At 39.4% G+C, this 23,769-nt stretch overlaps 1 protein-coding gene across 1 annotated transcript in view; it reads right to left on the bottom strand.

Moving 5' to 3' along the window:
- adamts3 (ADAM metallopeptidase with thrombospondin type 1 motif, 3) overlaps window positions 1–23,769 on the bottom strand; it is a 172,672-nt gene that overhangs the window by 126,759 nt on the left and 22,144 nt on the right. The window contains exon 4 of the mRNA XM_042488052.1: window positions 6,361–6,517. Within this exon, the coding sequence (XP_042343986.1) occupies window positions 6,361–6,517 (157 nt within the window). The remainder of the gene's footprint in view (window positions 1–6,360; window positions 6,518–23,769) is intronic.

Genomic DNA, 23,769 nt, shown 5'->3' with positions numbered 1-23,769 from the left:
GCAGTGCATAGATGAATATTACCACTCTCTGCTGCAGGTTACACACATCTCTCCCACTGCTAAGGAGGCAGAAGTAAACACTGCCAAATAAGTCACCTTGCAACCATCCTTTTTCTTTCTCTCATTTTCTCCCTTGCGTGCACTCTCCTTCTCTCTCCCTCGGTTCTCCACAGGCTCCCTGTCACTTTCCCTTTCTCTGATTCAGTCCATTAAAACTCCAGCCAAAGTGCCATTTAAACATGACACAGGATACACCTCGACAGGATGCACCTCTCCATAGCAATTATCACCTCCTTATATGGTGGTCTCTGGCCATTCACAGGCGGGGATGTATGCTAATTGCTGATAATTGCTGTATGTCATAAACATATGCACATCACTGTGATGAAATCCAAGTTGTGCTCATGAATCTGTTGTAGCTTTTGACTTTTTTATGTGCAAATCTACTCACAGATTTACTAACATTTCATTAATGAGACTGACTGTGTTGAGGGAGAATCATTTTACAGATTTGATCTGCAAAAGTCAGAAAAATGTTCCATGAAATAAAGTGTTTGGGAAAATGCCCTTGAGGCCTACTAAATAACAGTTGCCTAGTAAATGTACTAAGGCAGGATGTGCCATGCTCAGAGGCATCACAGCAGTGCTTGTTATGGAGGAATCACTCTTCCAGTGCCAACATCCACAGGGAGTCTACAAAACCAATTCTACAATCCTCTAATCACTGGACGTGACAGACACCAAATTGGTCCAAGGTATGACGAATTTATCCAATCAACGCCAAAATATCACCAGAAATGAGCACAGTCAGGGCAGCAGCGATGGCTCGGCTGCACAGTGCAAATAATTTTCCACAGAAGGATCGATGTTAACCCTTTATTAGAGAGAAAGAGAGAGAGAGAACAAGGTGCAATTGTTTTTGACCTTCTTGTTGGATTGTGTAATGTAATATCTCATGTCATATCCTGAAGGCAACATTGCACTCCAAAGCAACAGTTTGCCTTCAAATGTTAAGAGAACACAGAGCATGCCTCATTTCATGTTGAAGGTTCTGAAACCTCATTACAAAAACTCAAATCCTTCCCACGGAGAATGTGGACGGCAAGGAATATTATTCAAATATAACTTCAACCACCATTTAATGCCTTGGCCAACCAGTCAAGTTGAATTTTACATCCTGTCTATCCAGACTCATATAATCTTTGTCGTGAAGACTTTCAAGGAATTCAATTAAAGGTATTAAATGTATATTTATGGCAAAATGTGGATGCTTTACACACATTTCCAACCTAGCAACCCAGAAGATCTATACAAGCAAAGATACAAGTTGGACACCCAAGATTAGTGGTGTTAAACAGTATAATGTCACAGAGAAGTTGACCTTTGACCTACTAGATATAAAGTGTCATCACTTCATCATTATACGCTGTGAGACATCTGTGTGAAATTTAGTCAAAATTAGCATACAAATCCATGGGTCATAGCTATAAACCACCAAATTTTAATCAATTTTGTTTTGTGAAATATGGCTTTTTCGACTCCCCTGAAATACCACTTCATGCGAATGGAAAACTTTTTTGTGTGATAAATGTGAGTTTTTTCAAAATTGATGTATTTCCATTAGGCATATTTTATATTCACAATTTTAATTTGTGCAATTTGAGGGCTAGAAGAAACCCGCCTTTTGACTCCACTGGCAGAAGAAGAAGCAAGTCATCGTTATTCATGAAGTATTTTTATACAAAATGAGCACAGGCAGTGGATGAATACGTCAAAGGGCTTCGTCAGTCTCTACCTATGGCAATTCTCAATGCCCACATGCAATTTCAGACTAATTGGGAGGAGAAAATGGATGCAGACAGACAGTCAGATGGAGTTTCCTTCGTTTTATAGTTGGATAGTGGAGCCAGGTGCTTGACAAATAAACAAAAATGATCAATAACTTGAAAATACATCACACTACACAAAATTCAGTACGGTGCTTGATTGTTGCAGGAGGAGCAGCAGACCTTTGCTATGTTTCATACTTAAATGATCAGGTAAGCAGTACAATGTATCTGGATCTAAAACGTAACAGCTGTAAACTTATATGAGTGGAATTGATTTTATGAGGCAAATGTTGTGGCAGCAGATCATGAAAAAATGGAGCAGGATGTTCCTCTGACAGCGTATCAGCCTGAACAGAGTGAATTCATCTTTAAGAGTCACATCATGTTATTTATCGCTGTACACCACATGTTTACCACCGCTGGCTGCTCTGCGGTGCTTCATGTCAAAGACGAGAGAGAAACAGAGGAGGTGACAGCAGGGACCCTGTGTTCTCTAAACGGTGTGAATACATTAAGGAATAAGAATAAACTTGTGCAATATGTACGTGTGAAAGAGACCATAGACTAATGAGCTGATTCCTGCCTTTCATTTCTGACGATGGAAAGCTTCTCTACCTTGCAGCTTCATGATTGCAGCTGTTAACATCATTTTCCATTTAGATTTAACAGAATCTGCTGACAATGCCACACGCACAAACAACCTCCTGTGATCACTGCAATCAGCGTCACACCACATCTTTTTTCTCCATCAATAATTCATATGCAGAAACATTCTCAGAGATGGTCTCTTGATACTCGTGACAGCTCTTTTATGTTTATATCCACCAGGAATCTGCTTCTTCCTCCCTATTGGATTCCTGATGTCTACGGTTGATCAAATTAAAAGCTCACATCCCTGGTGAGATCAACGTAAAATGGCCAACTGAGCCGACAATTTACATTTAAATGACTGTGACATTTCAATCACTTATAATAAAGTGTTTCTACGTGAAATAGAGTTTGACTAGGGAATACTCTGCATGCATGGAACCCACAAGTGTTCAATATCTATTAAACAATAAAGACATTAGGAAATAAATCATTGTACGAATGCATTTTATATAAATGGAATAAGAAAAATTGTGAAATTTATTTATTTTTTCTCAAATGTTTTATTATTTTTTTGGGCTTTTTCCTTTATTTGATAGGACAGCTCAAGCGTGATGGGGGAGAGGGGGTGGCATGCAGCAAAAAAGACGTTTTATAAGCTTTCTTCAGTGTCAAAGTAATCCTCTGATAGCTGTGTGCACATCCGTATAGACTGCAAACAGGAACAGTTAAGAACTAATTCAGAATAATTTTAAAGGTGGAAATCTGCAAAAGTATAAACAGTTATGGAGTATGGAGATAAGAGAAGGGCGTTCGTGAAAAAAAAATTATAAAATATGTTTTTGAATAAAAATGTCTAGTAAAATGTCTGTCATTAAAAAATATTGATAAATAACATTTCATTAAAATGAGCTGTGCTTTCCTGTTTATTTTCAACCATTTATTGATGTGATTATTGACTTCATGATCTCTTTCATTTACTTAATATAAAACACTGTGCTTCAATACATGAGCGCTGACATCTGCTCCTGATCCTCCTCGGAGCTATTTTGAGACATGAACTTGAGTAACCCAGTTCAATCCTTTTTCCCCCTCAATCTCGATTCATGTCCTTAGATCCTCCCTAATTTGTTAAACAAACAACGTGTGATTACACCTTCTGCAAGCATCGACCCAAAAAATCTCCCTGGGATTGCTTGAAACTGCGGGGCAAATACATATTCATATAGCAATTTTCATAGCTTGTCTGCCAGCCTGTGGAGGAAAACAATAAAAACTAAAATGTAGCTTTTGAATGATAAATCGAACGGCTCAAGTTTTTCTTCACATTTCAGTTCTGCCACAGCGTGAAAAAGGTTTGCATATCAGCTATCAGAAATACGTAGAAATGTCAAAAGGAAGCTGCTGTCACAAAGTTCAGATATTTATACAAGCAGCAGTTTTATTACATTTTCTCCTTATAATGAGTGTTTTTAAAGTGCTTTCTATCACATTTTAAGTGAAAGAAAAGCAATAATGTGAGACCGTGAAATATTCATGCATTTCCATATTCAAGACAAGCCAATTCTCACAGATGCGCTAACATTTGTTGTTTCTAAAAACACAGTGATTCACAGGAAGAAGTCTTTTCTGGGCACTGATCTGCTTCACAGTGGATGTGACGCATTACATGTTTTTATCAGCAACAACAGTGACATTTGCTTGGTATAAATAGAGTGTAAGATGGGCATGTAAGGTGAGCAGTGACAGCTGTTAGCATTAATGAGAATAAGCGATGGCAGCAGAAGTAAAAGCAGTAATTTGTGTGACAAAAAAAAAAACAACACATAAAGACCCACTCACTGGCTTTGTCTGAGCGTTTAGCTGCATCTCATGCTCTTCTGGGAAATGGAAATGGGTCTATTTTCAAGTGTGGAGTGACTTGCTCTTGAATCAATGCAACTGGCTGACAAAGAAGACCATGACATGTTATTGAAAGTAGGGCTGCAACTAATTATTATCTCCACTGTCAATTAGATTGTCCATTACCTTCTCAATTAATTAGTTGTTTGGTCTATTAAATTGAGTTTATGGTGAAAAATATCCATCAGTGTTTCCCAAAGCTCAACAAAACATCCCTAAATGTCTTGTTTCCTCCTCAACTCAAAGATATTCAGATTACAGAGTACAGAATCTATAAAATTTTCATATTTAAGAAGCTGGAATCAGAGAATTTTTTCTTTCTTAAATAATACTTAAAGCGATTAATCATTCATAGAATTATTTGGTGATTCATTTAATAGTTGACAACTAATTACTTCAAAGACAGTAAGTTGACCTCTGAGTTGAGAATTTTTGCCACTCATACTGTTCTCGAGGCAGGTTTCTTTATTTCTTTACACATTTATTTATTTGTGGCAGCTCGCCATGATTAAAACATCTGCCGCCACGTACTGATTTTATCTTTTTTGAGGTGGACCATCATAGGAGTGCTATTGGAATAAATACACAGTTCGGTTATGCACTGCATGACACACTCGGAGCACAGAGTCTACTCTGGGCACAGACGGAGTAGTTGAACCCCAGGTGCAGTGAAACAGAAACTGTTCAATGTGCTGGGTCTGAAAAGCTTGCAGCAGCTGCTCGGGCTGCTCTGGCTGGATCGACAGAATCGGGTATTAACCCTGCAACTCGGTAATCACAGACTCGCAAAAACACCAGAATAATAAAACAGTGACACACACACACACACACACAAAAGTAGCTGTAGAAGCAGTAGCACTCAAAACGTCTGGATGGCCCTGCACTAAGCATGTGACTGTGGCAGTATTAGTAGAAACACTACAAGAACTAGTAAATTAGTCATAGAGATAATGGCCAACAGCAGTAGTAGTATTAGTTACAAGTAGTGCTACTTACTTGCCGTATCATCACCACTACATAAGCTATCTCAGGAGTAGTTGCAGTGATATTTCATATTCAGACGTCTTTATGTAAGACAATTTTTGTTTAGTTTTGCAATAAGCAATCAGTAACAGTTGACATATCCGCCCCACTGACATAATTTTCAGTCATCACAAACGCTGCTACAGTGGTTGCTGTGAGAAGTTTTCCATGACAATAAAAATATATGAAAAAAATCAATAACATCCTGTGTAGCTGGGTCAATCTGATGTAAAAAATGGCACAATCTTCTGGCATTTTTTTTGTCTCTTTTGTCTCCATTTGAAGCTACTGTAATGATCATTTCTGAGCTCTGGCACAGGAAGTTATTGTCCTTGTAATCTAAAATACAAAGCCAACAACACTAAACCTAGTCACACAAAAGCACAATGCCATTGGTCTGTCCCCAGACTACCTCCCACCAACAAAAACACCTTGTTTTCAAGTTTTCTGTTCCATTAGAAGTTTGTAAAAGCATCCAAAACTTTTCTGGCTTGAGAGGCTACCTGCCACGACAGTTTTTATTTCCTACGGGGGTGGAAGAAGAGGCGCTCTTGTTCTCTGTGCAGCTTATTAGGGAAGTGGCACTGTCAAGATTATGTAGCTCCACCTGCCCTCCAGGGGATTTATATATTACATACATTTACTGTACTTAAAATTATTTGTGTAATATGTGAATTGGGCAGCAGGATCTGCAACAGTTGTTTATTTTGGCTTATTCTTTTATTTATTTTTTTATGGTGTTTGGGGTTGTGACACCTTATTTGCAACTGATGTTTATTTCTTTGCTAGACAGTTTGAGCAACATCAGTAGACTTTTCTAATGTGATAATGATTTCACATGACATGTCACTGAGTTGTATGATTCACTAAATAAAACCTGGTAGTGCAAAAATATGGCCATCACAGTCTTAGAAATAGCAGCAGCAGCAGCAGCAGATGTAGAAGTAGACAGTACCACTAAGACCCTCCAGACCGGGATGTCTCCCAGTAGCAGAAACATTGTGGCGGTGTGTCTTACCTTGCAGCTGGTAGTCCACAGAGATGTCGGAGGGGGCCTGCAGCAGCGCTGACCTGCGGTAAACCACATGGACCCGGCCCTGGTCCTCCAGCTCCTGAGTGCCTCTCTCAAGCGGCTCGATGAAGTACTCGTCAGAGTCTGTACGAATCATCCCAGCCTGCAACACAAAGCAGGCCAGTGAGTGTGTGGAACCAGACTACTCACACAGCAAGTGAACCTGAGACGAAAGGGTGTGAAGCAAGGACAGTACTGGAGACTCTTTCTTGATGTCTATGAAGCAGAAATACACAGATACTTTAAAAAAAATGGTGCTACATGACCAGAAAAAACAGACAAAGGACTCTGGCATTTGCTTTTGCTCAAGAGGTAGAAAAACTACAACTACCAGAATTCACTGTGCCTCACCAGACCAATAAACACTGCAGCTGGTGGGCGACATAATGCCTTTGACACAGCTGGTAACGAATGATCTTGTCTCTGATTGCCTTTAAATGGTAAGCTCAGGGATGTTTCTGAAAACACTTCAGGCAAGAAAAAGGCTGATGGATTTTGAAAAACTGCATGAGAGCCAGCGAAGCGCTGCTGGATGAAGCGTTTTTACGTCATCTGGTGGAGTTTTGCTGGGAGGGTAGGAGGGAGATGCGCTGGTGAGATGGAGGGAAGTGTACCACTGTTCATCTGCATATACTACTCACATTGCTATGATACAAAGCTGGTTGAAAACCTTGACCTATTAAACACTAACAATTAGGCTTTGACAATTGATTTTGATGTGTTAAAATTTGCTAATATTGCCTAAAAAAAAGGCAAGATCAATTGTTTAATCAGTACTTTTGCTTTCTTTTCATTTCTACATAGTTAATGTCTCTGAGTGATCTGAAAATGTTATTCTACTCAGTGATGATTTGATTCTAAAGGATGCTGTAATAGGTTGTTTCTTCTTTTCTTCTTGTATAAACATATGAATGGTGCATTCTGGTGCTGACTTGTCTGATTTCGTGTCTATTTTAATAATAGTAATAATAATAAAAGCATACATTTACTCGCTGAAAAGGTCTCAAATCAAGACATTATTGCATTCAGCAGTGGTAGTATCATCAAGAAAATCAGTTTTTCTTTATGTAAATTTATGCAGCAAGTCTCTCAAAAATCTAATGAGACGACATCTTCATCCTCTAGTGAAAATTAAATCTATTTCACGGGCAGACAACAGAAGGCAACATAATGTCCGACCTAACAATGCACCAGTACAGATGTACAAACAGATGAATGATATATACGACAATAAAAGACAGATGTCCTAATGTAACATTTCTTCATGTAGTCAAATCAATCAATCAATCAAATCTTTATTTGTATGGCACTTTTCATATAAAGAGTAACACAAAGTGCCTAACAGAGATTAAAAACAAAAACAGAAATGAAAAACATCAAAGAAAATCAAGAAAAATACAGACAGCCTGACCCTCCCACCCCCACATATACGTACGCAACAAAACGGTAGAGAAAAGTCGGAAGAGAAAGTTTCGAAGTAATTATTGCATGTATAGATGTATATGGGTATTTCGGGATATTTTCTCACGTTGTTTTGATTCTATTCCAGTGACTTACAGTCAGTTTGCATCTATCAGCGGGTTACCCAACAGCTGCAGGTGGTGATCACAAAGCTCCGTATCATTGGTGACACATTGGAATGAAATTGCTTTGTGATCGTTTCCTGCTGCCCTCAGATTTCCAGCAATAAGGTGCCAGTCACGCCCTTAGTTTAGGGTGGATATACACTGAACAAAAATTTAGACGACACTTTTGTTTTTTGCTCCCATTTTTCACAGGTTTAACTGAAAAATCTCAGACTTTTTCAAGCACTCGATAGCACTTCTCCTTTTTCAACATAATCTATCCACCACAGGTGTGGCATATCAAGACGCTGATTAAATAGCATCATTATTACACAAATGTACCTTAATGGTCACAATAAAAAGCCAGTCTAAAATGTGCAGTTTGATCTCACAACACAATGCCACAGATGTTGCAAGTTTTTAGGGAGGGTGTCATTGACATGCTGACTGCAGGAACATCCACCAGAGCTGTTGCCCGTAAACTGAATGTTGATTTCACGACCATAAGGGCCTGTGTCCACATAGCATGTTTTTCTCTACGCTTGGAGAGGTGTTGTGCCCAGCATCTTTTTATAGAGCACTTTGCCTTTTTTGTGCGGGGACTCGTGGCGCTTCTTGTTGAAAATCTCTTAATTTCTCGAGAAGGCACTCATGACAACAGCGGCAACATGTGGCAGCCAGTAGCTCCTTAAATCCTTGCTACCTTTTTTTTTTTTGCACTGCACTAAACTCTAAATAGGCAATTTCTGTACTTACGGTAACATTTCCTGTACACAAATATCACAAATGTGCCTTCAGAACGGTTAAAAATGCTGATAAAGTCAGACTGCTAATAAAGCCTGAGCCTTGCTTGATGTTTTGATTTATCAAAGGCATGAATGTAAATATGTACGAGTTGCTCTTTTGGGCCCCTGCGGCGCTCAAAAAACACGTGTTGCTTTGTTGTGAAACAGCAGCAGCATCCTGTGAGACAGGAGGAACACATAATGAATTAATGTTCAACAGAAACGTTGACTGCAAGTTGCCTTGGCAGAAAACAAAAATGCTGCTTCTGTGCACCTGCGCAGACAGAGCCACCTCTCACAGAGCTCACAGGAATGCGTTCCAGCTCTCGGTCAGCCGGTCGCTCCAGCCTCCACTGCTGCACCTCTGCAGGCCTCACCTCGCTCTGGCCTCACCACTAACACTGTTGGACCGTGCACATATGGTGCTTTGCAACCAACGCGCACACTGAACTCGATTCCAACTCCCATAGTCCCTAATCAACCGAACACTCCCCTCTCTCTCCTCCTATTTACATGCACGACTGGCTGGACTCCAGTTTACCTTCTTACTCAACTTTGCATTAACTTTGAACACATTAACGGTATATTCATGTCCCGCGGTGTGCTGCACATAGATGAATAGCTTGCCAGTGAAATTAAATTGAAAGTGTTGGTCTCCAAATCACCCTTAACCTCTGCAACTTGGTCATTCAAAAAAATCAGTCCTGCTTACAGCCACTCTGTCACCTCACAGTGTGGCCACAATGCCATGTTGGTCTGATTTGTTCCAGTTAAAGAGGACCAGATTTCCTCTGGCAGCACAACCAGGGCTGCTGCAGAATTCTCTTTTTAGTGAGGAAGGTCCCTCACTTAGTGAAATGACCCAGAGGTATTTAATGACAGCCATGATAAGAGCTGCTTAAATTAAGGTAAAGTGATTCAATGTTTCCCGTCTTATCTCCTTAAGCATAGGATACACTGGACCATCATTAACGAAAAGAGAGGAGATAATGCCGTCCCATAATTCCTTGTGGCAGCAGCATGTAATGCAACACATTGTTCAGCGGTTCATGTCTATAAAGCATGGATTTAAAAGAAGTATTTTGATGCTGGAAAAATGAACTTTTCATCAAAATGGGAAGTCGACACAGTCCAAAGTGGCTAACCCTTTGAACTTGAAGCTATACGACCCGAGAAAAAGAGGAAAGGAGCTGTGGCATTTGTCGAAGAGGTAGATAATGTACAAATATCAGAATGCAATAAGGTGCATCCGATCAACAAATACTACTATTGGTGATAGGGCTGGGCGATATGGCTTTAAATATTATCGTGATAATTTAAGGCTATATCACAATACATAACATATATATACAGTATATGTATCAATATTTTTAAATATTTTTTTTTGGCGTAGGAGTGCTTTTTAATTTGTAATTTCATTTTTACATTTTTCATTTTTTATTTTTTTCTGCTTTTCATTTTATTAGATAAAATTACAAGATTTCAACAGCACTCACAATAGACAACACAACATAACAGAATCTTGGTTCATGTATGATCAGCACTCCCTAATTTTACTGTCTGATCTCATTTTTTTCAGCCTCCACTTTTACAGAATAGGAAAGGTGTGGTGCCCTCTTCCTCTTAACCAATTCTTGTATTACAACAAAAAAGTGCATACATAGGCAATACAGGAACAGAATATCAGTCCATATTAGATCAGCACTTGCTAGTTTCACCGTTTCATCCGAGTTTTGTTCTACAGCTCAGATTCTCTGCCTGAGCCTGACTGGGCTTCAGCAGCCTGTAATTCAACATCATGGGTGTTGACACGAAGAGCTACAAAACTAAAATGCAGTCAGTGTTTTAAAAATACATCCACTTCTATCTGTTTAGAGCCACAAAGATATAAAAACAGATTGTTTTTCTTTGTTGAACATTAGATGTTAATAGAACTTGTTGAAGGCACCTGCTTGGACGCACCCTGTTGAGTTTTCTTGTAAACAAACGTTACGTAATGTTTATCCGGTTCTGATGACAGACAAAATGTTTCTGTAATGAACCACATAAAGCTTATGTAATTTAATTTCAACAAAGACTTGAATGTTGGTAGCATGTTGGAAACTCACAGCAAAGAGGAAAGAAAGAAAGAAAAATCTGAATTTGAGGGCAAATTACTGCAGGACATTCATTCATGTTATATCAGATTAAATCTGATTTTTGACATGTGTGATGACAGAAAGATGATATCAGAACATGAATGGATGAGATGAAAATACAGAATAAGAGAGATCCTGTGATCTATGACACCTCTTTCTTATTAAAGAGGACAGCATCTCCTGCGGACTAATGTCAGTGTGGTCAGAGAGAGATACAAAAGAAATTCTTGACTTGTAGCTGCATCAGACTGATATATGTATTTTTAAAAATGCCATGTAGCTGTCATAAAACACATGCATTACAGGCAATAACAAGAATTACCGCCTTGGGGCTACATGCCTCCGCCAATTAGTCAAGTTGCAGCTTATATTCTCGTCTGCCTGGACTTATTTTAAGCCATGACAAAGAAAATGCTTTAAATATGGATATTGCTGCAAAGAAGAAAAACGTGGATGTATCACACACATCTTCAACTTGGCAGTACAAAAGATCTATGAAATCAGAGGTGTTTCAAGGTGGGCATCCGAGATTAGTCTCATTAGTGTCATCAATTCAGTATCTGACAAAATGTCTTCTGAGTTACGGTGTTGAATAATGGCTTTAAAGTTGACCATTGACCTTTTTGTTATAAAATGTCATCATTTTATCCCATACATTTGTGTGAAACTATGTCATAAATATCATAAAAATTCTTGAGTTATGGCCAAAAAGGTGTTTGGTGAAGACTTAGGAGTAGACTTGACTTAGGACAGGTACCAAAACCAGGTATTAAATGGTACCTGGGGTTAATTACGTAAGACGGCAGTATTTATACGCTCCGACATTATCTGTTGTTTCATCGATAACGTTTTGGTCTGATTCATTATCACGCTGCAGTGCTGCTTTTCCACACACACACACACACACACACACACACACACACACACACACACACACACACACACACACACACACACACACTCACTTAACATCAGAGCAGAGAGGCAGAAAGGAAGTCATGATGACAACTACGCTCTGTACTGTAAGAGAGCAATAACATCTTCACGTGTTGTAAGCCAGACACGTGTTCAACAAGCATAAACATGCAGGAAGTGATATTTCAATCTGCTCTGTCTGCAGTCTCTCATCAACCGTCATTATGTTTTACACAAGCACAGCACTCCCGCTCGGCTAATAGCCAACTCTTAGAAACAAGCTGAAAAAAAAGCTGTGTGTATGTTTTTTAGCTTAGTTTGCCAGTTATCTTAAAATTTGGCAAATTCTTGCAAACTGGTGCTTGCCAAAAAACCAAGAACAAAACCACGGTACCTTCGGACAGCCAATCACATCAGCAGAGAGAAGAGCACAGAGAACAGAGGGAGGGACTGATACTGACTGATGAAAACAAAACATCAATCAGTATTTTGATGTCAGGAAAATTATTTACATACACTCCTTTCTCACCAAAATTAACATGTGCACTAAGGAAAGAAAAACCAGAGCTAAACAAGAGCTGCGTGCAAAGTCACATTCAAAGTCACAGACAGGTTAGTAAACAGTAGAAAGTAACATGGAGGCCAGAGAAAATGTTGTAGTGTGGTTACTTTTGGAACGTGGTTCAAGCGCTGCTCGGACAGAGACGGACAATATTCTGTGGCGTCCTATCGTCACATCTCACTGGCAGAGGGGCTAAAATTAGTGTGGTGTTTACATCACTGCTGATGGAGGGCGATCGGAGCTGGAGCCGATAAATACCCGTCACTACTGCAGAATCACTGTTTTGGGAGTGAATGCCGACTGTATCGTTTCCATCAACTAAAAAAAAAAGCAGGATGCTAGTGCTAGTGGTTTTTCTGTGCAGTGGGAAAGGGGCTATAGTGACTTTGCTGTTGTAAAAATGCATTTTGTTGTATTAAATTATGATTATTATTAAATTTTAATCCTGTTCTGCACTTTTTTAAATTCATATCTATTCTAAAAAACATTTATTTAGTCAAGAAAAAGAACTAATTAGAGTATCAAAAAGGAGACTGGAAATTCTCACAACTGTCTCATTCTCACATTCACGGTAAAAGGACCATCTTTGACCACCAAAATCAAATTAGTTCATCGTGAATCCAAGTGGACATTTGTGCCAAATTTGAAGAAATCCCCTCAAGAGTCACAAGAATGAGACGAACGTAGACAACCCAAAAACATAATGCTTCCTGCTGCGGCTGTTTCTGGCACAGAGGCGTAAAAATGCCACATTTTTGCCTTGAAACTCTCAGTCAGTTATTGTAAATGCACAGGAGACAATAAAAGACGAATACACTGATGAAAAATTCCCGTATTTCTTGTTGCCTTGTTAATTCCCACATATCTGCAGCAGGGATTTCCTCCTCTGCTCATTCTTTGTGGATTTATTTTACACCTGCAGACTTCTCTCACAGATATAAACACTCTTTATGTTAGCATATGCCGTCAGGCTATGCAGTTTGCTGAATGATGCGCCAATTACCAGTCCCTCAAAATGCTCTTGTATTCGAAAACAAGGACGGCGGCTTACACAGCCTGAATTAATCCTGGCATTACACCTATAACGACATCCTGTCTTTTTACCCTGTTTTCACTCTGAGCTCATTCTCCACCTCGACTGACTCGCAGCTACAGAAATTCACAGTAAGACTGGCCCATTGACACCGGAGGCGTATGATGCATATTTTCTCTATTTTACTGATTCCATCTGTGCATGACAGAAGAAAATGTCTTAATGGGACGCCGGTAAAAATGTTGAGATCTGAGGCTTTAACAGGTCATGCTTCAATTTAGGAGCTGTTAAGACGAAGGATTTCTTTCAGAATAAAACAAGTGGCAGCTCAGAGGCTGGATCTGAATCTCTACTCTCACACACATCATCAATTAGGGCGCAGGCCTATTAAAAGCGCCTCGCCATGCAAAGGCGGGATTCTGAGGCTTAGTAAACAAACTGACGGGTGGATAATTGGATAAAAAGTTGTGATTCTGTCCACTAGTGCCGTTTAATTCTGAACATTTTCTGAACTATCTGAGGAGCTGAAAATGTCACCTTCTTGTTATCACATGGTGAAGTCCAGCTTTAAAAAACAATGTCATGCAAGGGTGTGTGTAATTGATCAGAAGCTGCTCCACAGCATGACACACAACTGGAGATTGCTAGGAAAATATCAAAGATCTTTTTTTTATGTAAGACAACAATTAACTCTGCACTTTCACTGAATAATGTTGTTTTTGAGGTTTTTCATGCAGCCCTTGGGGTAAAAACTGAGTGAGTACAGCAAAGATGTAATCAATGCAGTCAATACTGGAGGTTTGCATAGTTTTTAAACCTTTTTTTTTATCTGAGTTTGTCTATAATGAAATAAAGTATTGACAAAAGAGGAGCTCATTATGTGAAACTCTAGCAGAGGCATGCTGGCTGGGTCTTAAAGCAAAAATCCGTTCTCCACTCTGAATGAATGGAGACAGAAGCAATCGGATACAGCTGTCTTGAAATTAATTTTTCATCTATGCTTGAACCATAAAAAGGCATTACCCTCCTTTCCTTCTTCTTTTGAATTATCACAAAAAAACTGCAAAGAAACACTTATTGCAAATGTTAGCTTCTTCCAGGGCAGGATGAGATGAAACTGCTTGTGCATGCAGATGCCACTCAATCATGTCTGACTAAAGCCTATTTTAAAATAAAACTCCAGCAGGTGTCTGTGTGCAATTCCACACATTTTCCCTCTTAAAATCAACATGACAGTTATGCTACCTCTCTTCAAACCTTCTCAAGGCACGACTTAAGTGAAGGAAAAAAACACACACATCCTAACGTGACTAAAGCCCACAGTTACACTTATGGAGCCATGTGGCTCAAGTGATCATTACACACCAGAAAGCAACATTTTCGAATGGACAATAAAGGGCAGGAGAAACTTTTTAATTTGTGAATGACTACCAGTCATGGGGTGAAAAAGTTTAATTTGGCCTGAGAGTGGTGCTGGCAGCAAGTACAGAAAAGTTTAGCGAGTCAGTTTGCTTCACTGATCTACTTGGAAAACAACAAATGGTCATTGATGACCCGTCCTGCTCTAACAACACGAAAAAAGCAATTAAACCACTTTATAGGACCTTTAAGGCTGCATTTAGATAACCATTAGCACACTCATCCATTTCAATGACCTCTCTGAGTTGGCACAATTGGGGCACCAAAAACATAAACCTCAGCAAACCTTCAGCTTTTTTCTGCAATGCTATGCAAAATCATCTGTGATATGTAGGTGCACAGGCAAGTGCACATATTCCCAGTAGACTTCTCTGTAAGGTGAGCGCCATAGTTCTACTGTTATGGTTTGTTTGTTGGTTGTTTTTTAAAGATTATTTATGGGGCTTGTTGCCTTTGTTAAAGCACAGCTTGAGAATGACAGAAAAAGGCAGAAAAAGGGGATGACATGCAGCAAATTTCAATTTGAAATTCAAACAACTTTATTAATCCCACCATGGCCGATACTATTTAAGAGCAGCATGTTAACAACCTAGAAAACAATGCCACACAAAACACATAGCAGCATTCAAAATAAACAATCAGGGAAATGCACCAGGAGCAAAGGAACTAACTAACTATCTAATAACACTCACAGGGAATTCAAAAGCCTGACTGTCGAAAGGATAAAAGATTACGAATGGCGATTTGTTTTGCAAGCAGGTAATGCATAACAACGCCTTGATGGCAACGGAGAAAATTCACCTGCAAGGACATGCCCCGGGGAGGCCAGGATACTTAGTGCTTTCCGTAAGATTTGTTGGTTGCAGTAGGCAGTAAGGTCTTTCTGTTTCACGCTAATGATTTTAGAACAGATTTTTACAAAACTGTTCAGGCTGTTTCTGTCTTTAGCTCTCAGGCTCTGAAACCAGCAAATGAAAGAAAAACTTAAGGTATGACATCCCTAGTTAGTAGAGATCTGCAGTTATAAAGTTTAAGCCAGTACGCTGTCTGACCAATCGTGCACACTAATTGGCACGCGCAGCTGTCAATCATGATGTCTAATTCTAAGTGCCCTCATTATGGAAGATGACAAAATTCACCTGCTCTGTGCTGCAGGACAGAGGTCCACTCTGGTTTAGCTGCGGGATAATTAACTTACAGTAGATGGCAAAATGACATATAGGAAAGAGAAAGAGAGAAAAGAGAAAGAGAGGGAGGAAGAGAGAGGGAGAGATACTCAACTCAGTCAATAAGCCCGTTAATAACCGCTGGGTAAAATGATCATTCATGCCACTGTGAGTGTGTGTGCGTGCGTGCGTGTGTGTGTGTGTAAGACATCCCAAAGAATATCCCAATGTCTAAATTGAAAACAGAACACCTACCCATTTAACAACTATTTGGGTACTCATCGTCTGCAGACATGGATGTCTTTGCTGAATTTCACAGCGGTCACAGCAAACGCTGAGAAGATATTTCGGTTTGGATCAAAGCAGGTGACACATAACTCAATAGACAGACAGACAGGCAGCTGGTACAAAAAACTGCTCAATCATTAGTTTAACATAAAGGAATTCCACTTTGTCCCATATTTCAGATAAACTGTATGTTATTTTTCTTCCTTTTTTGGTGATTAAACAGGCATCTTGGCTTGGCTTTCAGTGTAAGCCTAAGGACATAAACAATACTGGGTCCAAAAATACGCCTACTAAAATGATCATGGTCATACATCCAACAATTAGTAAATATAACCCGATACTTCAACAAATTCTCTCTGACATGCAAAATCTGACAACCGTAGCCAGAAATATCAAACTAATGCTGTGTTTTTGTGATGTAGAAATATTAGATATTTTTAGTTAAGCAGAACTTATATAAGAATTTTGTGTCTGAAGCACAATGGGCCTCATTCACCAATATCTTACCAGATTTTTTCTTAAGAAAGGTCCTAAGAAAAGTCTATGTCTGATTCACACCGTGCTCTTAAACCCTAATTTGTTTGCACCTGTGTTCTTATTATGATGAATCCTATTGTCCTCTGAGTTGAAAGGATGTGCCAGTTAATCCTAATTAGCATAGGTAAGCGCTCTGCAAATCGCCATAAAAGAGCAGGAGACGGCTGTTTGAATACACGTGCAAGTACCTCAAAGCTGTACTGAAATACAGTAACTGATTTAATGTACACAGTTACATTTCACCACTGCTGTACACACAGCATGAAGACAGGATTTACCACAATACTGACAACCAATTAGAAACGCATGTCAAAGGTGTCACGTCCAATCTAAAGGCTCTAATTCTGCTTGTAACCGTAACCACGAAGTAGGAATACTCAAAGGTAGCACCAGTACAGCCCAGATTCATCCTCTGTCAACATGCGTCATTATGTGTTGGAAGGAATTAAACCCTCTGAAGCCTGACCATATTGAGCTGATTTCTTTCAAAAACATGGGAAGAGGGCAATGAACTCCAAAACTCCAAAATTAGCAAAAAATATCCTTTAAAAAGGTACAAGAAAATCACCTGAAAATTAGAAAAAGAGGGGGAAAAAAGCAAAGGAAAACAGCAAAAGAAAAATGAATAAATAAACAAGGAAATGACTAAAAAAGGCATTTAAAAATAAAAATAATAATTCTGTTGCATAATTTACAGCATAATTAGAATTATTTTAAATATTGTTGTTGTCAGGCACAAACCTCGTATCTCCACATTTCATTATTTTCTTTTTTTCCTCATAAATTAATTCCATGTCTATCAGGGAGTTTTAGCATTTGTCAAGCAATGAAATATATTTTAAAACTTAACTTCTATCTCCTTTGGACCCTTTTAAAAACAAAGCACTTTTTTCTAATTCCTGGAAAATAGCAGTTTTGGAGATGAATGGAGGTTTGCAACAATCATAGCACAGCATCACAGCAACAATATAGTTTGGTGGCTTTTCCCTTTTTAATAATTTTCTCAATCTTCCACTTTCTTTAAATATGTGGGACATTTCCAGATAGGTTGGTCATTGCCTTTTACCCCATGTTTTCCAAAAAGAAAAAAAAGACAGAATGAAATCAATTTGCTCAGGGTTCAAAGGTCTACATTCTTGTGAAAGGCGACTGAGCACATCGCAAGAAAAGTGACATCGATCCAGGTTTCGAAGGGTTAAAAAAATAGGATGATGCACTTTTTGCAGAGTGAATTTCTCTCACTCACACAGAAACATCCCTGTGAGGTGCTGCACAAGTCATTTGGGCAGCTGCTGGTGAATAATTGAATACTTGAGTGATTGTATTACCTGGAGTAACATAATGTAATTATCTATAAATAAGAGAACTGTGCAGCCTGACTGTTAGCGCTGTTGCCTCATGGCGAAAAGGCTCACAGGAAGTGACAAATCAAGTGAACGACCCATCCAGATAAAAAGCAAGAATGTCCTCACCAGCAGGATTTCAAAAGCACTGAAATCTGAAGATCCACTAATAATCAAATTTTTCATGAGTAGAGTGACTCCAACACAGCACAAAGGCATTGTTTGCACTTTCAACCTTTCAGTTTTGGTTCTTGTTTTAAACAAAGCAGTTCATCAAGCCTAACTGATGAGCCGGGACACCAGCTATTCATTAGCCGCCGTTTCGCGACACTTCTGTCTGAATCCTGATGATAAAGTCAAAAGCTTGAAACAGAAACAATACCACCGTCCTTTAGTCATGGCTAAAAATCCCCTGAGAGCTAATCTCTGGAGCTCCTGCCATTAGTCAGAAGATTTCAGTGCATTTCGAGGACATACAATCACTCGTATAATCACTCAAGATGGTTTTCTGGTTCATTAAACTACTGAACCCAGTCAACAGACTCTGGATCAGCTGAATGAAAACTGTAGCTGAGAATGTAAGAAGCCATTTCAGTCAGGACATGAAAGGGAATAAGAAAATTTTAACAGAAGCAACAGAAGACTTTGACAAAACAATCCCAACTCAGGAAACCACTGACTGGCTTTTCCTGGAAACCTCAAACCGCATTACACAGTCTTCATCAGTGGATGGAGTTTGTGGTGATGAAAATGGATGTTAGCAGAAACAGCCTTTCAGTGACAAGACAGGAGCTGCAATCACTTCTTAAAAGGTTGAAAAAGTGCATTTTATGTGACATATTGCTGTATTAGTAATTCGCCTGTGCTTTTAAAAAAACAAACAAAAAAATCCCTCACATCCATGTCACTTCCTAGGCTTCGTAATAACGACATATTATCTGTGTTAGTCTCACAGGTGGCTGCTATCACATATAAGGGACCCGCCTTTCCATTAGCGCTCACATAACACGCCTACTCGCCTTCGATTGGACATAATGATGGCTCGTGCTGTTGATGCAATAGAAATAACCCTGCTAATGTCTGAACATCCATCGCCATGCTTCTTGGAAAGGTATCATGAGACGTGAAGTCGCATAACATCACTCAATGGAAACGCAGTCATCTCACAATTGTGTTTTATCGGCATGAAAATATCGCTTAAGTTTTGCGCAAATGTGTAACAGAAACCTGCCTAGTGTCACACTCAAGGACACATGGACAGAGGAGATAAAAATTAAAGCATCAACCTTGTAATTTAAGGACTCCCTCTACCTGATGAGCCCCTGAAGGCAGGCGTGAGTAGACCTGACTTAAAAGGGCAAAATCAAAAATCCACTCCACAGAGTGATGAAAATAATCATAAAAGTGATGGACCCAGCAAGGATAAGGTCATAATGTGCTACAAAGCTGTAAAATTTTGATTAACTACCCCTTTAATTAAGGCTGTACTTGAAAAAGTTAAAAAACTAAGAGATACTCTGTATACACTGCAAGCAGTCTGGTTTTCCAATGACTAAAGATTTCATTTAATCTGCTGAATATCATCAAGGTCAACTTCAGGTGAACTGATGTGTGGACCAAAGCATGTGATAATCTGAGCCACCCGCAGGCACAGCATTCACGCTTTACGTCACCCTCATCCAAACTACTCACAAATTATCATCCAGTAATCTCTTTCACAAACAAAACACATCAGGAAAATACATCTCTGGCTGGAAGTTATGTCTCTGGGAGGGAAAGTCTGCAAGATAAAATGCCTTGTGGATGATTATTTGGCAACAATCCCATAATTAGTGTAAAAAACGTTCAACAACTGGCCTTAAAAACTTTCACATTACGCAAGACTCTCAAAAGAAAACCTCTCTGCCATCTCAGGTTTGGCTCTGCAGCAGGAGGGTTTCTGATGGCAAATTTTTTGCCACCCAGTATTTGGTGTTATCCGATATCAGAGGGGACAATGGCAGGTGTCTGACAGAGGCTCAACCAGTTGGTGCCTAAACACAACCCTCAAAAAAAGGGGATCAAGAGTCCTGTGTTCCATCAGTTTAATATCCCCAACATCAGCCCCGGCCAAGCAGACAGCGCTCGTCTGCCAAAAAAAACATATGGGATTCAGCTGAAGGGCTCCAGTTTTTCAAAAACAGTCTCTTTCAGTCTAAACTTCTTAAGGAGGTTGGTATGAACGTGCTTTCGTTTAAAAAAAAAAGAAAAAAAGTTGAGGTACTGCAACGTTGAAAAAAGGTCTGAATTCAGCCAGGACACTGCCACCTTTCACCCTCGGTGTTGTTCAAAGGTGTGTTTGCTTTCAAAAATGTGAGCAAACCTTCGTCATCATTACCTGCCATTTTCATCCCCGGCCTTTAAAGCAACTCTGAGGGGAAAAAATACACAAGTTAATTTCTTGTGATTTGCGGGGGGGGGTGCAGAAAGTCTTGGAGGAAACGTAGAAACTATTTTTGAGAATGCTTAACAATAACAAAAAGAAATTTGCAAGAAGTGTCCTTTGGAAAATTAAAATGATAATAAATTCTCTCATCCATATCTTCATGAGTTTTATTTTTGTTGCATATCTATCTTTGAAGTTTAGCCTCAGATCTTTTTAAGCAGAATTAGTTGTTTCTAAAAGTGTTTTTTAAAATTAAAAAGTCAAACCTAATAGCACAAATAATGAGTTGAAAGAGTTTTTGGTAAACATAGGCTGCACTTTGAGAAACAATATAAGAATTTATTTCAGTTGTGTCTTTTTGTGCTGCTCTGCCAAACAGAGTAAACATTTACAGACGTCTTTGAGGGGGCGGCAAAGTGTCCACGCTTGAAAACTTAAAAATAAAACCTTGCACTGGTGAATGGCTCTCAATGTCCCGTCTGTAACGACAACAGAAAATGTGGGCTCCTCTTAAGTTTATATAGGTCATGATTAAAAATGTTTAAACACATAAATATCAATAAAAGCACCCCGGCAGCACACACTGACCTGAAGCTTCGGCTGCCGGAGGAGAAAACTTGGAAGGAATAGCTTGGCTTTGCATATCTTGGTGTGCCTCCCCTCCTGTACCTCAAACCATATACCCAAACAGCTCTGGGTTCAAGCCTCTGCAACAAGCCTTGGCTAAGTCAACAGGGAACATTAAGAACTATTAGTGAATAAAACTCTTGTGCCCGTCTACAGTTCTCTGCAAAGAGGAACTGGCTCGCTTTCTTTTTCTAATCAAATAGGATATTTTCTTTGCTTTTTTTCCCCCTCGCCTCTACAGCAGCTCCAGATATGTCAGGAGCTGTGCACGTCCAGAATGCCCTTTTATGTCTCAGAGGCCAAAAGTTTATGCCACTGAACACACGTAGCTCTGAGCAAAAACATTAGCATATCTTATTTGCTCATTTTGTCACTCTTCATGAATCTCAGCATTGTAAATGTTTCCTTTGAGGCGAAGACTTGCCAGAGGAGTGTGAAGAGGAGAGGTTGTGAAAAACTACCTGGTTGGGAGAAGGCTTGGCTAGTATCTCGGTAGTACGGTATACCAGATTCTGAAGGTATGTTTTTCAGTACCGTCATAAATACAGGTGCTCGTCTTTCTATTAAACTCATTGTATGTAGTGCACAGCATGCATCACCAGAGGTCAGTCTCAGGTAGAACAGGTAGCCTAGTGGTGTAAAGTTAAGTTAAAGGACTGTAAACAGCCGGCAGCCAGCAGGCAGAGAGAGGGCATGGGGAATAACGGCACGTTTGTTTAACATATAACTTGGTGAACTGAGGATTTGTTTTAATCAGACCAGAGCTGGTGATCGCTGGCACAGTGTACTTAATAACTAGAGTACTTAATAACTACTTCTTTTTACAAAGTGAACGTACAAATTATCAACCCTAATTTAAGGGTAACCCCTGGTTTGATTATACTTTTTTGTACAGTGAATGATATCACATACATTATAAAGGATTCCATTTTACAGGATAAGAGCATGCTTGATATGATCTTAATTTTACCACAGAAGAGATTTGATGATCACTAAAAAAAGTTAAAAAAAAAAAAAAAAAAAGAAAAAAAAAAAGATGCAGACATCAGTATCATTATGGGCAAAATTAGTTGCTATATATTCGCATATTGGATATTGGCAAAACATCCAATGCTGTGCATCTCTAGTGAAAAATACTGAAAATTCAAGATATTGTGTGAAAATATGCATAGTGACTGCACTCTAAAGGTTAAAAGTTGGCTCCTGAAATTGAATTTTTCTATAAGCTGATACTGGTAGCAGGAGCCTGCTTTCATCACCAACAAATCGCGATCGGATGTTATATACAGAACAGCAAGGTGACATATTCCTATATTCCTGCTTTTAACAGGCAGTGTAAATGCGTTTTTTTTTTCTCATTCAAGGAGGCGCTCAAGCCAAAAGCGGGGGAATTAGTTACTCTTTAAGCCTCAACCAAGAGAAAGTTGAATTTAAAAGTTGTTCAGTTGTATTTGTCTGTTCAAAAGGACAAAGGAGAATATTACATTTCTTAACAATTTGTGGGTAACAACTGTGTATTTATTAGTCTTTAAAAGCTAAAAGTAAGTAACGTACACCCTGTTGGGTGGGAAGAGGGTAGCGCTGCACACCTACACCATCATATACTAAATTTCCCAGTGAAATTTCAGGAAGGTATGAAGGTATGACATATTACATACCGCCCAAGCCTAGTTGGGAGTGACAGCGAAGCATCAGGAGAGCATTTTGGTAAAAAAGTCTTCCAACAGACAGAGTTTTGCTCTGGAAAGGATATTCCAACTGATGCATTACCCATCAGGCCTGCAGTGTTTACACTTGGAGTCTCTCACACACCACAGACACAGGAGTGCCTCACCCTTTTGGCTGGCAGAGCCGATTACGCAACCTGACACACATAAAAAGGTGGCCAAGTCTTACAGAGCCGCTGACGAGCTAAAGGTTAATATCAACAGTCAGACATCCAGTCGGCGCTGCTCTCAGGTCAGCTCCGTCTGTCTGTATTGATCAGTCGATTGGTCGGACCGCCTGCTATGGCTTGCCTTAAAAAAAAAAAAAGGGGGAAAATTGTCCTTCATGCAACACAGAGTAAGAGGAGGTTTTTGTTCCAGCTGTCCTGCTTCATGGAAACAAACGAGTGAGGCTGAAGCTGTATTTCATGGTTGCTTGAAGGCATTTCCAGGGGAGCTTATACTTTGTTTGTCATGCTGAAATAAAAGCTGGTACCTCGTGGCACATAGATGCAGTTCAGGGCTGGAGCTGAAAGTGCTCCATTTTTGTCCCCTCCTCTCACATGTGACACAAATCTGATGTTCCATAATCAAGAGGAATTGGAAAAACCTGGATGTCAGCTCTGAGCCACACAGATATATATGGCACCAAATCAAAGAGATTTCTATTTCAACATATAAATCACAATCTGAAAGTGATGCCACGACAACGAGGACGGATGTCACTTTCCATTTTCTGTACCTGATCCCAATTTGAGTCCTTTACTATGTTAATTACAGTATATTTTTCCTACAAAACACAGCTGTAGCACGTGTGTTGAAAGGCCTTTATCCATGCCTATCTGT

The sequence above is a fragment of the Plectropomus leopardus genome, chromosome 6, assembly GCF_008729295.1.
Source record: "Plectropomus leopardus isolate mb chromosome 6, YSFRI_Pleo_2.0, whole genome shotgun sequence".
NCBI lineage: Eukaryota > Metazoa > Chordata > Actinopteri > Perciformes > Serranidae > Plectropomus > Plectropomus leopardus.
This window is presented reverse-complemented; position numbering and strand designations above follow the sequence as displayed.